At 38.0% G+C, this 13,722-nt stretch overlaps 1 protein-coding gene across 3 annotated transcripts; it reads right to left on the minus strand.

Moving 5' to 3' along the window:
* Positions 1-894: 894 nt before the first annotated feature.
* On the minus strand, positions 895-11,655 carry LOC113537023 (long-chain-fatty-acid--CoA ligase ACSBG2). Of its 3 annotated transcripts, none has more exons than XM_026931296.3 (15): positions 11,524-11,655; positions 10,175-10,255; positions 9,736-10,040; positions 8,904-9,175; positions 7,185-7,273; positions 6,453-6,573; positions 6,156-6,236; positions 5,396-5,545; positions 5,042-5,209; positions 4,597-4,778; positions 4,268-4,501; positions 3,523-3,740; positions 3,113-3,252; positions 2,678-2,921; positions 895-1,770 (listed from the first exon to the last, which is right to left on the minus strand). In XM_026931296.3, the coding sequence occupies exons 2-15, from the start codon at positions 10,225-10,227 to the stop codon at positions 1,694-1,696; spliced, it is 2,334 nt and encodes a 777-aa protein (XP_026787097.2). In that variant the 5' UTR covers positions 10,228-10,255; positions 11,524-11,655; the 3' UTR covers positions 895-1,693. The 3 variants fall into 3 exon arrangements, with proteins under 3 accessions (XP_026787097.2, XP_053085057.1, XP_053085058.1); XM_053229082.1 differs by having other exon boundaries at positions 10,175-10,237; positions 11,524-11,576; XM_053229083.1 differs by lacking the exon at positions 11,524-11,655 and having other exon boundaries at positions 8,904-9,151; positions 10,175-11,456.
* Between the last annotated feature and the right edge of the window lie 2,067 nt (positions 11,656-13,722).

A 13,722-nucleotide genomic window follows, 5' to 3' on the forward strand; every position in this document is an offset into this window, starting at 1 on the left:
ATCAAGCATCTATGGGATGTAATGGACAAACAAGTCCGATCCATGGAGGCCCCACTTCGCAACTGACATGAATTAAAGAATCTAGTTCTAATGTCTTGGTGCCAGATACCACAGCACACCTTCAGAGGTCTTGTGGAGTCCATGCCTCGACGGGTCAGAGCTGTTTTGGCAGCACAAGGGGGACCTATACAATATTAGGCAGGTGGTTTTAATGTTATGGCTGGTCGGTGTATAAACAAACATTTGTGTAATTTAAATGTAAAAAAATGTACTGAATGTAGATGAGACATGTAGATTAAATGTAGACTGCTATGCAGACTAAATCAGTATCCATTTCTACATTCAGTACATTTTTTTATTAAATTTTTTTGCTGTTTTTTTTTAGTTATCTTATCTTAGTTATCATATCTTAGTTAGCCAAAGTGCATAGCTGAAAGGTCCTGGTTCCAGATCAGGTATGCCAATGTTATCTGTGCCTTCTGAAAGAATTACTTGTCTCCTCCCATACTATTGTACACATAATTACTGTAATATGACACTAGCAGTTTTAGTTTTCTTTAAATATGAAGTGAGATGCAAATCCTGAGCCAAAATGTTTCACATATAATAAGGCATAAAGGAGAAGTTGTTTTATTAATAAACAATGAGACTGAAACGGGTTCAGCAACTGTGATCGAGTGTGCAATGTAATCTGTTTTCTGGAGTGTTTTTGTACAGAGGCAACACAAAGCCATTCAATGCAGAGCCACACTATAGTGTGAGAATGACTAAGTGAACATGATCTCTTATTTCACCTGCACCTGCTAACAGTCAACAGCTTCTATCTAATGAATAAAATAAAATTAAAAAAATACTAATAATAAGGAGGCATTAATGAGACACATTTCTTCAATATACATGCCCAATTAGTTTTTATTTATGAAGTGTAAGATCTTGAAGTTCTATAAAATAATCATTTGAAAGTTCATAAATATATACTTTTAGAAGTTACATTTCTTTGAGTACACTAAAAAAGACATGTTAACAGGCGACTTCAGTGTAATGCAGTGACATCTGTCAGTGTTAACTGAATCATAACATAGTATGAAATACACACATTACATAAGATGTAGATAATGAACCTCACTTTGAAATTTGAACTGTGACCAGAGTAAAACAGTCATTCTTGGGCTCATTTTTTTACGCTCTTATTGTGAGGCATTTAACTTGTACTCAAAGCTCTTTACTATAAATTCTATGGACAAAAAAAGTATAAATAATTTATTCAAAATGGATAACAAGCTTACTAGGACCAGACTTCATGATTTAGTTCCTAAATGTAATTTATTCCTTCAGGTGCAGCAAATCTAAACTTGTACCTCCTCAGTGGTTTACCAAACAGCAATTGATGCCATCTGAAAAGAATCAAGCAGCTTAAGGTAGTATTTAAGTAGTAAAAATATTGCCACAGATACAGCAAGTTAAAAGATGTGCATTTGGGTACTAGGTTTAGCTATGATCAAGGTTAGTATGTACAAAAAGTGCAAGAAGCAGCAGAAAGTGCTATGCACACATATGGATGCATTGAAGTGAGAGAGGCACTCCTGTTAGTTGTGTATGTGGTGGAGTGAGGAAAAGCCAATACATTATTTACCAATGCAAAGGGAACTTCAGCTTATCATATCCTCAAGTCAAAGTAGTTAACTAGAATAAGTCATACTTCATAAAACTTGTCAATGTCTTCTTTGTACATTTTCGAGACAACTGGCCTTTTGAGCTTCATAGTAGGACCTGAAAAAGTCACAACAGGGAGAAAAAATTGTCATGAAACCTGTAAGACGTTCCAGTTAATGTACTGAGAAATGCATTTAGTACTTAATCTCTATTATGAGCTGTAAAATAATTATAAATGCTTTGTAATAAGCTATAGGTCCAATATGGAGTCCTTTAGGATTTATTCTTTTTCATTCAGGCATATTACAATAGTTTTATTAATTCATTCTTCTTCAGTAACTGCTTTATCCTGTTCCGGATCTCATGTTGGAGCCTATAACCGAAGAATACTAGGCATAGGATGCCAGTCCATTGCAGGGCACCATGCACATTTATACACGAATTCCCACCTAGGGGCAATTTAGTGTAGCCAATCCACCTACTGTCATGTTTTGGGAGGTGGAAGGCAATCTGTGAACTCAGAGGAAACCCATGTGGACAAGGGAAGAGACATGTCAATGTCCACATAGACAGTAACCCAAACTCAAGATCAAACCAGGGACCCTGGAGCTGTGAAGAAGAAATTCTACTCACTGTGCCTCCCACAAAGATTTTAATCTTAATTTATCTCTATTCTGCAATTTTTTGCTAATATATTTTGTTGTCCAGCTATGTGCATTATTAGTATAATTATCTAAATGTATACCAAAACATCTGGTCTATAAGATTTGCTGTTTGCAGATCCACAAAACTTTCCTACCTGACCATTGTACTATTTTTTTTTTTTTTTTTGGCTCTGTATCAGGCCTTTCACAGTGAAGCTCAGTGATACAAATAATACAAATCTGTGTGTAAATATATGATTTGATGTTCACATGATAATCATCCAGAAAGACATGCACTGAAAAAACGAGCTGCTGTTACTGTCTTACAAATTTCTGGCATGATCAAAGTCATGCATATACTTCATTTAAAAAATCCTTACCAAGCTCCCCTCCATTTATTGAGAAGTCCTGAGATAACAGTGTCCACTTCTGGACCTTCTGAGCATTGGACGTGGCCTTGGCATTGACCCTGTCCACACCCTCCTGGATGAGTTTGTAAATGGCTGGTTCTTTGTTGCTGATGATCTCCGAGACCTTGCTTGCCATGACGCCATGTTGCCTGCAGAACTCTACAGCCAGTGGGGTCAGCTCATCAGTGGGGTCTCCATTGTCATCAGCCTTACACTGTGGATTGCGAAAGGTTTGACTTTGAGTTTTGTGAAAGAGAGCTTTAAGATACATTTTATTCAAAGCTGTTAAAAATGAACAGGGCCATGCTAAGTGTTTCTCTCTATATCTGTTACAGTTAGGCAGTTATCATTTTTGGATGGAGTAACATTTGGAAAGCTGAATGAATGACAAATTGATTGTCTTACTTTGAGAGTGAGAAGCATGGAGAGGAATTTCTTTTTGTCTCCCACCAGCATGGCATTGCTAATGATGGGCAGTTCCTCCTTGACTGCATCCTCAATGGGAACTGGTGGGATGTTCTCTCCTCCGGCTGTGATGATTAGCTCTGTTTAAAAAAAAAAAAAAAAAAAACATACAGCAAGCATTCTTGTTTTAGTCTAATAAGCAAGAGTCATACAAAAAGCTCTCAATATGTAAGTAAATCAAGGACTATAACTGTTCTGTTTAGGTGTAGTAATTTCCTATATTTAGTAATAATTCCAAACTGGAGCCATTATTCAGACAAGTTTGGCAGCTCTATTATTCACTAATGGCACTAACCATCTGGTCATAGTAATGAGTGCATCAGCGTAACCTACAGTGAAAGAATTTCTACCTTTTATCCTTCCTGTAATGTAAAGGAAGTCATTCATGTCATGCTTTCCAAGGTCTCCTGAATGCAGCCAGCCTTCTGAGTCCAGTGCCTCTTTGGTTTTATCAGCCATATTCAGGTATCCCATGAAGACATGACGGCCCCAGAAACACACCTCCCCATTGCCATCTGCATCTGGCTTGTCCAGCTTTGTTTTGCAGCCTGGTATCACCTTACCACAGCTGCGGGAAAATATTGAAACTATGAATAAACTTTATGGTTACATGTACTATAAGTAAATTTGAGCAGTTTCATAGTTTATGGTTGAACAGGTAGTTTTAAAAAAGCTCACATTATTTGTTTTTAAATTAATATTAGTAACATTATGTTTTATCACTGAGTGCATTTACATGCATACTAATATAACATCTAATCACAGCAGTTAAGCAAATTTTGATATAACCACCATACTACAATAATTTATGCGTTCTTAAAGTTGTTATCAGGGTTTTTTTTTTAAATCAGATTGCATGTGTGCAAACATGTTTTAAACAGTATGCTAGATTTGAATTTTACAGCAAATCTTTCTTCAATGAGTTTATTGCCAGGTTGGAAAGCAACTATTGTGGTGCATCATATATTTAGAAAAAAAACATCTGATTACTGACTGCCTCATGTAGATCCTTAAATTGTGAAATTGCCCTACTGTGGACATAAAACAAACGAAAATAATCAAAGGCATCTACAGGAAGTGAATTATGAGACAGACCTCATAATGCAGAAGCTGTCAGACCAGGACATGGTGTGAGGGCCCGTACTCTCACTCATGCCATACAGCTCATAGATGGGGATGTTCAGACTCATGAAGTATTCCAGTGTGTCCTTAGTGATTGGCGCTGCCCCTGTAAAGCAGTGCTTGCAGCGATCCATCCCAAGAGCAGCACGTACCCTCTTAAAGACTATGCTATTAGCCAGTGTGAAGCCCCAGGGCACTGAGGTATTACTGAAGATCAGAGCACAAGAACATTACTCATTCACATATTTCTGTGAAATACTCCAAACTTCCTCTATAAGGTAATGGATTATGCCAAAACATACTTGTTCATTGCGTTGTAGCTGGCCTGAAGTCCTACACCCTTGGCCCAATCGGCAATTTTCTTCTTCATGAGCGAAGACTTTGCACCGATGTCTTTCATTGCTTCCTGCATCTTCTCCCATACACGTGGAACACCCAAGAAACTTGTGGGACGCACTTCTCTCAAAGTGGTGGCCAAAGAACCCTGCAGGGACACATCATTCATCCCACTTCGACTTACTCCAGCATAAAACAACTGTGCTACATCTGCAATATGACAGTACACTCATGTATGATGACTGCTATTTCTCAGCATGCATTTTTATACTGGGATGTAATGAAGATTATAGCTAGCTAATACAAATAAATTCAATTCATTATACCGTTTATGCTTCTTTTATATTTGATCTACATTTATAAATACAAATAATGCATTTATATAAATACAATACTAAATACAATGCTAACCTTCAGTGCATCTGGTTGGGCAAAATACGTGGTGCCTGCAAATTTAATGCAGATCCAAATGTCATTCACTTGGGCAGCCACATGACTGAGGGGCAGATAGCTCACTATAGATTCCTCCCCCATGTTCAGACCGATCACTTTTCCTGCTGCGTTTGCAGTCCACATGACCTGACCAGAGGAAGGGCACCAGATTACATGTGTATTAATTAACCTAATCTCTTCATTTGAACATGGAAATAGCATCTTATTAATTAAAAGTTTATTTGTTTATTACGTCAGTACCAAAAATGTTATGTTCTCAATACCCTTATATCTCAATACCTTTTTAATGAAAGCAGTTCAGTTATAACTTACATTGTCATGACTGAGCATAACCCCTTTAGGGTTTCCTGTGGTTCCTGAAGTATAGATAAGGGTGCAGCATTCATTAGCACTCTGACTGTCAATTACCGCATCCAGCTCAGCATCTGAAATGTCCTTCCCAACCTTCATAAACTCAGCCCACTAAAAGAACAGATAGTTCATCAGTTGTGCAACCGGTCCTGTATCTCATGAAACATTGTGTGCTACAAATATTTTCCGATATGCTTTCCATTTAAAACTGAATCAGTTCTTTTAGGTACACTGTCATGTAGTTTTAAAGGAAATTTGCTGGTAATTTTCCAAGCATCTTGAAGAACCTGCCACAGTTCACCTGGAGAGTCTGGCTATCACACTTGCTTCTCTCTAAGCAATCAAACTCATATATATACTGATCTGTCTTTAAAAACTAACTGAATATTAAATAATTAAACACCCCAGCAACTTCATTTAAATATGTTGTTGTGTTGGAAAAGAGATTCCATGGATGCCAGGGCCCCAAATACAATGAAGTTTAAAATTATTTGCATAGGAAATAATTCTACATAAGGAGCCGTTAATGTTAGCAGGTAAATAGTCTCACTAGCATTCTTTAGACTCTAGACCTCTTCTTCACTAAACATGGCTACTTTTACATGTGGAGGTCATTTGACTCACCTTGCAACTGATTGACCACTGACTTTTTCTGGATGTTTGAGTATCTCATTTACTTACCACTGTGCCATAGGAAAATGCTATTGAACTTTGGGCCTACCGTGTATACGTTTGACATCTTAGTCTTCACTTCTCCTTTGTATTGAACGATTGCCTTCAGATGTGGTAGTTGGTCTTTAACCTAAGAAACAGACATTGGCAGCAGACTAACTTGTTTATTTCAACTGCATTTCATTTTTCACAGAATTTCATGTTTTTCTGTTTGTTTGTTTTGTTTTGTTTTGTTCTCTATCACAGTCATAAATGGTCTTCATTGGTAAGGATATTGTGCAGCATGACCATCTGCTTTTTTGGAAATTGGGCTTCTGTAATTGTAATGCATTTATGAGCTAAATACCTGGAGGATCTTTGCTAGCTGTTTGTCATTTTCAACCACTAACACATTGGCTTCGCAGTTATAAGCCACATAATGACAGGCTTCTGGAGAGTTGGTGGTGTAGATTCCAACAGCAAGGCCTCTGAAGAACAAACCAATGATCTTTCATTATTTTAACTATGAATAAATCATGCATGCTTTTTCATATTTTAGCTTGACTTATACAGTTTTATGCAAAAGTTTCAGCACCCCTCACCAAGTTACACATTTTGTTGATTTTTAAAGTGAAAAGAAGGTAAACACAACCTCTGTAACTATTTTTATAACAACACTTTTCTGCAAATGTTAATGCACAGTTACTTTATATTTGATTAATTTAAAAAAAAAAAAAAAAAAAGGAAAAAAATAATTGTGGCATGTGCAAACATTGTCAATCTTTGCAAGTCAGTACATAGTAACACCCCCTTTGGCAGATTTCTTAGCTCTGTCTTGCATGAATAGCATGTTTAACATCTACACACAGATTTTCATTGATGTTCAAGTCAGCGTACTGAACAGCGTACAAAATATTCTGTTACAGTGGTTGCATTTACTTCTTTTCACTTCAAAAATCAACAAAATATGTGAATTGGTCAGGGATGCCCAGACTCTTATACATAACTGTAAGTCCTATAGATAAAAATGTTTGGATATATATATATACTGAACAAAGAAACATATGTGAATATAGAACAGGGATATAAGAAGTAGTACCCTGCCATGATGCAACCAACGTCTGCGATGAACCACTCAGGAGAATTGAATCCCAGAATACCAACACCATGGAAGCGCTCCAGCCCCAACTACACACACACACACACACACACACACACACACACACACACACACACACACACACACACACACACACACTTGAGTTTCAACTCACAGCCGTGCAGAGGCTTTTGTAGTCACACTACTGCACTGTTTTTTTGAACTACTGCAAAACACTATTTTTAAAATAGTGTTTTAAATACAAAAATATTACACTGTGTTTAAATTCAGAAGTTCATTCTACTTTAGCAGTACATGTATGTTGTCTGAACTCAGGATTTCATTTAAATGATCAATTTTATCCAAACTGAACTGTCCAGTTCCTTTGTGTCTCTGTACCTGCCCTTTGTCCTAAAACTACATATGCCTTGAGGGTTGTCCTTCAGCAATAAGAGGCTCACCTGGGCAGTTCTACATTTTTCTAGGGACTGAGCTAATTTCTGGGCCAGAAAATTTTAAACAGATTAATGAAAATAAAAAGACTAGAAAGAAATCCAGTAGCAACATTGCATATTTTCTAAAGTACGTTTGAAATTATTCGATTATTATAAGTCTAGAATATGCTTAAAAATTACAAACTGCAGCTTTTAGACAGAATGGGATATGCACATGAAGCATTACATTTTTCATGCATTCAGTGCTGGCAATGAAAAACCAGCGTTCAGAGCCTGCATGACAATAACAGACAGCATCTGTGCACACGGTAGTGTACATGTGGGAAGGTTTTTATGAAAAATGATATTTTTAGTTTCTTTGCTTGCTTGTTATGTATTTTTATATGCATAGTGACCCTAACTAGTTCACTATGCATATTGATATCAATTTATGGAGCATTAATTATCAGACAATAGTGAAGCTGAAAACAAATGGCACAAATACACCCCAGTATATAATGAAGAATTTCAATAATTTGTGAAGTGAAATGTTATGAACTAACTGAGTTACAGAATACCTTAGTTGAGAGGCCAGGACACTTCAAGGAGAAAAACTGGTTTAAGTAGTTCTGACAGTCCAATGCCAGAGGCACTGAGGACACATTACAATTTTGAGGGTAAAAGAATTAGCTGTAAATCTTGTTAAGCAAAAGTTTGTGTTAAACTGAAAATCTGGTACCCAGAAAGGCTGATAGAGAATTGGGGTGATATTGAATAAGGCTGTTTTAAATAAATTCTGCTGAGCTGAAATGCATTGAATTTACCCCAAATTCTGAACTATATCTACCTTTCTATATATTTGTGCACTTTGACTATCATCATCTGAAAAATAAACTGTTATTTGTTATCTTATGTGTCACTGCAACATCTAAGGGTTGCACTGCAACACAACGACAGCTGCTATAGTTAATAACCTCAGTTCTAAGGGAATGATGCATTTATCTACAAGGTGTTATTTTTGAACACTCCATATTTACATTCCCATACTGTACTGCTTTTGTTGCTGCTTTGTACATCTGAGCTGTTGCACTATTACTGCAAAATGCTGTTCATACTGCCTACAATGTTATTTTGTTGCTACAGTTGCACACATAGGATATATACTTTCTTAATTGTAATCTTTATATGTTATTTCTTTTATAGCATCTAATAAGGAAATTGCAAACCCATGTTCATTGCACTTCTGCACTGACAATAAAGATATTCTACTCTATTATACGCATACCTTGAGAAAGCTCTTGGCTGCAGCTCGGCACTGCTGTTGGTATTCCTTATAGGTCAGTTTAACCCAAACTCCGTCCTTCTTTGAGCAGAGAGCTGGGTGATCTCCGAAATTATCCACCGTCCACTGGAACACCTGATGGATGGTAAGAGGAGTCTCAGAGCCTGGACCCGACTCACTCATCCTTAGCTTTACTGCCTTGTCCCTTGTGATACTCCAGTACTGCTCGGCTGGAGTCAAGCGTACTTCACCTGAAATTGGGATTGATTCATCATCTGGTGGAACAGCACAGCATTCGGGACAACAGTTTGGCATAATTAGGCTTTCAAAAAGGTTTTCAAAAAAGCATGAAAATAGTAGATGAAAAGTGAAGTTTCTGCTGTCTCACGCCTTAAGTTGCTGCTGTCTCACGTCACTTAATTCTAAAGCAGCTTAGCAAGAGGGAAGTTCAAGCTTGAGTTACAGGAAGGATATGGAATGTCTGATCTTACCAATCAGGTTTCTGTGTGTGAGGAAAAAAAAAAGTAGGCATTGCTATCGCCAAGTAACACAAACTGGCTTGTTAAATTCTGCACTTGCACTTATATAATAAGGAAGCTACATAATCCTGCTTTTCAAATTTTATTACTAAATCCATAATGATGGATAGTAACACTAAGTACATAAATAATAAAAGTACTTTTTTTTCAGTTGAATGACAATGTGTTTATTCAAACAGGGCTTCAAATATCATGAATGCTTGATCTATATCTTCCTGTAGATCTGCCAAAGGACAGAAATGTCAGTACTTTCAGCTCTGACGCAAAGAATAACAAGCATAAACTCTGAATTTTACCTGCAGCCTTGCGGGCCCCTCCTACAGTAGCATCAACTGCAGTGTCCTCAAAACCACTGACAGATGCTTCCTCATTTTTGCTGATTACATCTGTTTGCGCCTTCTTTGAAATCCCTGCATTCATATCACCAGTTGGACTGTCAATCCCAGAATCATCGGATAAATTGATTTCTTTCACCTTGTCGGCCACCGAGCCCATGATATTGTTTCCAATTAAAGCAGTCATAAAGTTGCCATTAAGTTGTGTTCTAGAGTCTTGGAGTGGCTGCTTTTCTCTGAGATGGTGCTGAGTATCTTTTATAGTGCTAGCAGCAGAGCAACAAAAGAAACATGACTACCATTGTTCACTTGGAGACAAACACATGCAATCTAATCCATGTAATTTCTTTAATTGTTATGTACAAATTATACAAAAACTACAAAAGGCAAGTCTACATACCTCTCTGAATTATTTTCCAAGGTGTTTGAAAGGCTGGGTCCACTGACTGACATTATGGAATGGCTTTAAAACAACAAAACACTTTAAAAATGAAAAAAAAAATTGCATTTATTAGTTACAAAAAATCCAGCCTCCAGCTTACAAAATATTTGCAATATGCAGTTAGTACAAACTATAAGTACAAGATTTTAACCATGTAAGTTATCAAGCTTAAATAATAACAGTGAGCCTCCAGGTTTGTATCTCTGTTATTACTCCAATACTAGTTGATTTGACTCCAATGGTGTGCTTTTTATGAGAGCATCTTGTTGCAACACATTGACAGTATGTGTTATGTAAACCAATGCTGAGTCAGGAGCAGAAGAGTGATGAAAGTATGGTGTTAGAAGCTGGCATGGTGCATTTCACTGTCAACAGTCTACCTTTCACCCATATCTGTTGACCAGATTAAAACTCCACCTCAAGGACAGTGGGATAATATGTGAACATTTGCTTAAAAGCAGTTTACGTTCATATGGTTGCTCACTCATATAAAACACAAACCCTAAACCACTGGTGCCATCTAGAGAAGTTTAGAGCTAATGCAATTATAGATGAGCAGGAGAATTAATTACAGAGGATCATGAAAATTGTAAAGGATGGGACCTGAGCGCACTTTGGACAGCAAGGGCACATATTTTGCTTTTGTTCCCAATGGTTTAACCAACCAATTCCCATTGCAGTAGTGGGTCTGTAACCTACATCCTCATCGCCAGTGTGAGAGGGCGAAAGGACAAAGTTCATCATTACAACACTGGTGTGGCAACACTAAGGTTTGCTCTCGAATGAACTTTTCGCACAAACTGCTACATGCCATGGACCACATCCCACATGCAAATTGAAATGTAACAGCAACAGCTTGGAGAAATGGAATAATTCTTGAATAAGACAGGGCTCCTAAATAGTTCACCTGAGTTCACCTTCTGTTGGTATAGAGGTCACAAATGCTATAAGACACAGACAGATGCTCTGCACATTTATTTCCAGTACATTATATTAACCAAAACAAGTGTGATACTACACTCAACTAGAAAAAGCTGCTTTGTTTTATAATCACAAAAACACTAATGATATCATGGCATTAAACATATCAGTGTCAGCACTGTTTATCCAGTAACCCAGCTTTTTTCTTCATTTCTTCAGTCATTAATATCATTAATGTTCCTCTAAGCTACACACTTCCTACTTCTTAACATTTAAGGCTGTGTTTTTTGAGAATATATCAATCCTTAGCCTTTTTTTCTTCTTTAAATAAATCAATGTTAATTTACAGATGTGAAATTTAATCCAAAAACATATACAATACTTACAAGCAGGCAGGTTTTCTCTCGCAGTGCTTGTTTTCTGTTAACTATTCAAAGACAGATAGATGACACTTGGTTCAGGTACACACTTGGAGGTTGAGAGAGAGAGAGAGAGAGAGAATTATCATCTGGAGATTGTGGGATCTTGTCTACCTGGGTCACGTGAAGTGGTCGCGTGCGCAGGTGATAGCAGCGTGAGGCTCCACAGGTGGCACGCAATTTAGTACGGTAGTATACGACGCATGCAAACCCTGTAACTGGTGGTGCGCTATATCAACGTGATGCATCTTCCAGTGGACACAGAAATGTTTCCATCTGCTCTTCACAAGCTGTCCAGTATTAAGTCACATTAGTATTGCTATTATTAATATCATCTTTATATGGACTGGAAGAATTAGTGCATTCAAATCTTCCCTGAATAATATAACACGATCTTCAGGGATTGTTTGGAAACAAAAAGACATTGTTAGTTAATCAAGTTATTTCCAGCATTCAGATTTACATTTCATTTGACTGCTACCTTAAATCTATCTATTTGTAAGACCTCCTACATGGTGAGCAACTTCACACATTGACTCGTGTAGTCTATATTTTTTATTATATAGTTTTATAATGAAAATTATAGAATTTAAAAAAAAAAACACTGCAATAAAATAAATCAAAGGAACATTACTATCATTTAAAGGTAGCTAAAGGTCTTTTTGTTCATTTACAATGACCAAGGGTTGTGTTGAACACAATATCTTATCCTGGAGATAACATGCAAGGAGGAGAAGGGAAATCCAGTGCAATCCAAAGGTATACTGATAAAAAAGAATTATAGCTATCTTTTTACTATAGGAAAATAGTAAATGATCAGAGATTTAATTGTTTCATAAACATATACACTAAAACCACTGACAGGTGAAGTGACAGCTGCCATTGTAATGAGATAGTCAATGTATATATACATTGACTATCTCATTACAATGGCACCTGTATATATTAGGCGGCAGGTGAATAGTCAGTTCTCGAAGTTGATGTATTGGAAGCAGGAAAAATGGGCAAGCGTAAGGATCTGAGTGACTTTGACGAGGGCCAATTGGTGATGACTAGATGACTGGGTCAGAGCATCTCCAAAAGGGCAGGTCTTGTGGGGTGTTCCCGGTGTGCAGTGGTTAGTACCTACCAAAAGTGGTCCAAGGAAGGTGAACCAGTGAACCAGCAACATGGTCATGGGCGCCCAAGGCTCGTTGATGCCTGTGGGGAGTGAAGGCTAGCCCGTCTGGTCCAATCCCACAGAAGAGCTACTGTAGCACAAATTACTGAAAAAGTTCATGCTGGCTATGATAGAAAGGTGTCAGAACACACAGTGCATCTCAGCTTGTTGCATATGGGGCTGAGTAGCCGCAGACTGGTCAGATTGCCCATGCTGATTCCTGTCCATGGCCGAAAGCAACTACAATGGGCACGTGAGCATCAGAACTGGACCATGGAGCAATGGAAGAAGGTGGCCTGGTCTGATGAATCACATTTTCTTCCACATCATGTCTAAGGCTGGGTGTGTGTGAGTTGCTTACCTGGGGAAGAGATGGCACCAGGATGCGCTATGGGAAGAAGCCAAGCCGGTGGAGGCAGTGTGATGCTCTGAGCAATGTTCTGCTGGGAAACCTTGGGTTCTGGTATTCATGTGGATGTTACTTTGCCATGTACCACCTACCTAAACACTGTTGCAGACCAAGTACACCCCTTCATGCCAGCGGTATTCCCTAATGGCAGTGACCTCTTTCGGCAGTATAATGCTCCCTGCAACGCTGCACAAATTGCTCAGGAATAGTTTGAGGAACATGACAAAGAGTTCCAGGTGTTGACTTGGCCTCCAAATTCCCCAGATCTGAGTTAGATCGGGCATCCATGGGATGTGCTGGACAAGCAAGTCTGATCCATGCCCATCCACCCCCACCTCGCAACTTACCGGATTAAAGGATCTGCTGCTAATGTCTTGGTGCCAGATACCACAGCACACCTTCAGAGGTCTTGTGTTGTCCATGCTTCAATGGATCAGAGCTGTTTTGGAGGCACAAGGGGAACCTACACAATATTAGGCAGGTGGTTTTAATGTTATGGCTCATTGGTGTATGCCTACTGTATAAAATATATCAAGAAAGGAAAGTTGGTCATAATCCCAGTGATTTTTTCCTAGATCATTCTATTGAATTATCTGGC

The sequence above is a fragment of the Pangasianodon hypophthalmus genome, chromosome 24, assembly GCF_027358585.1.
Source record: "Pangasianodon hypophthalmus isolate fPanHyp1 chromosome 24, fPanHyp1.pri, whole genome shotgun sequence".
NCBI lineage: Eukaryota > Metazoa > Chordata > Actinopteri > Siluriformes > Pangasiidae > Pangasianodon > Pangasianodon hypophthalmus.

Excerpts from the sequence above, each read along its gene's own strand:
- LOC113537023 (XM_026931296.3), bottom strand. The coding sequence starts at position 10,227 with ATGTCAGTCAGTGGACCCAGCCTTTCAAACACCTTGGAAAATAATTCA. Across the intron at positions 6,237-6,452 it reads AGCTAGCAAAGATCCTCCAG|GTTAAAGACCAACTACCACA; the intron begins GTATTTAGCTCA and ends TCTGTTTCTTAG. Across the intron at positions 4,502-4,596 it reads AGCTACAACGCAATGAACAA|TAATACCTCAGTGCCCTGGG; the intron begins GTATGTTTTGGC and ends TCTGATCTTCAG.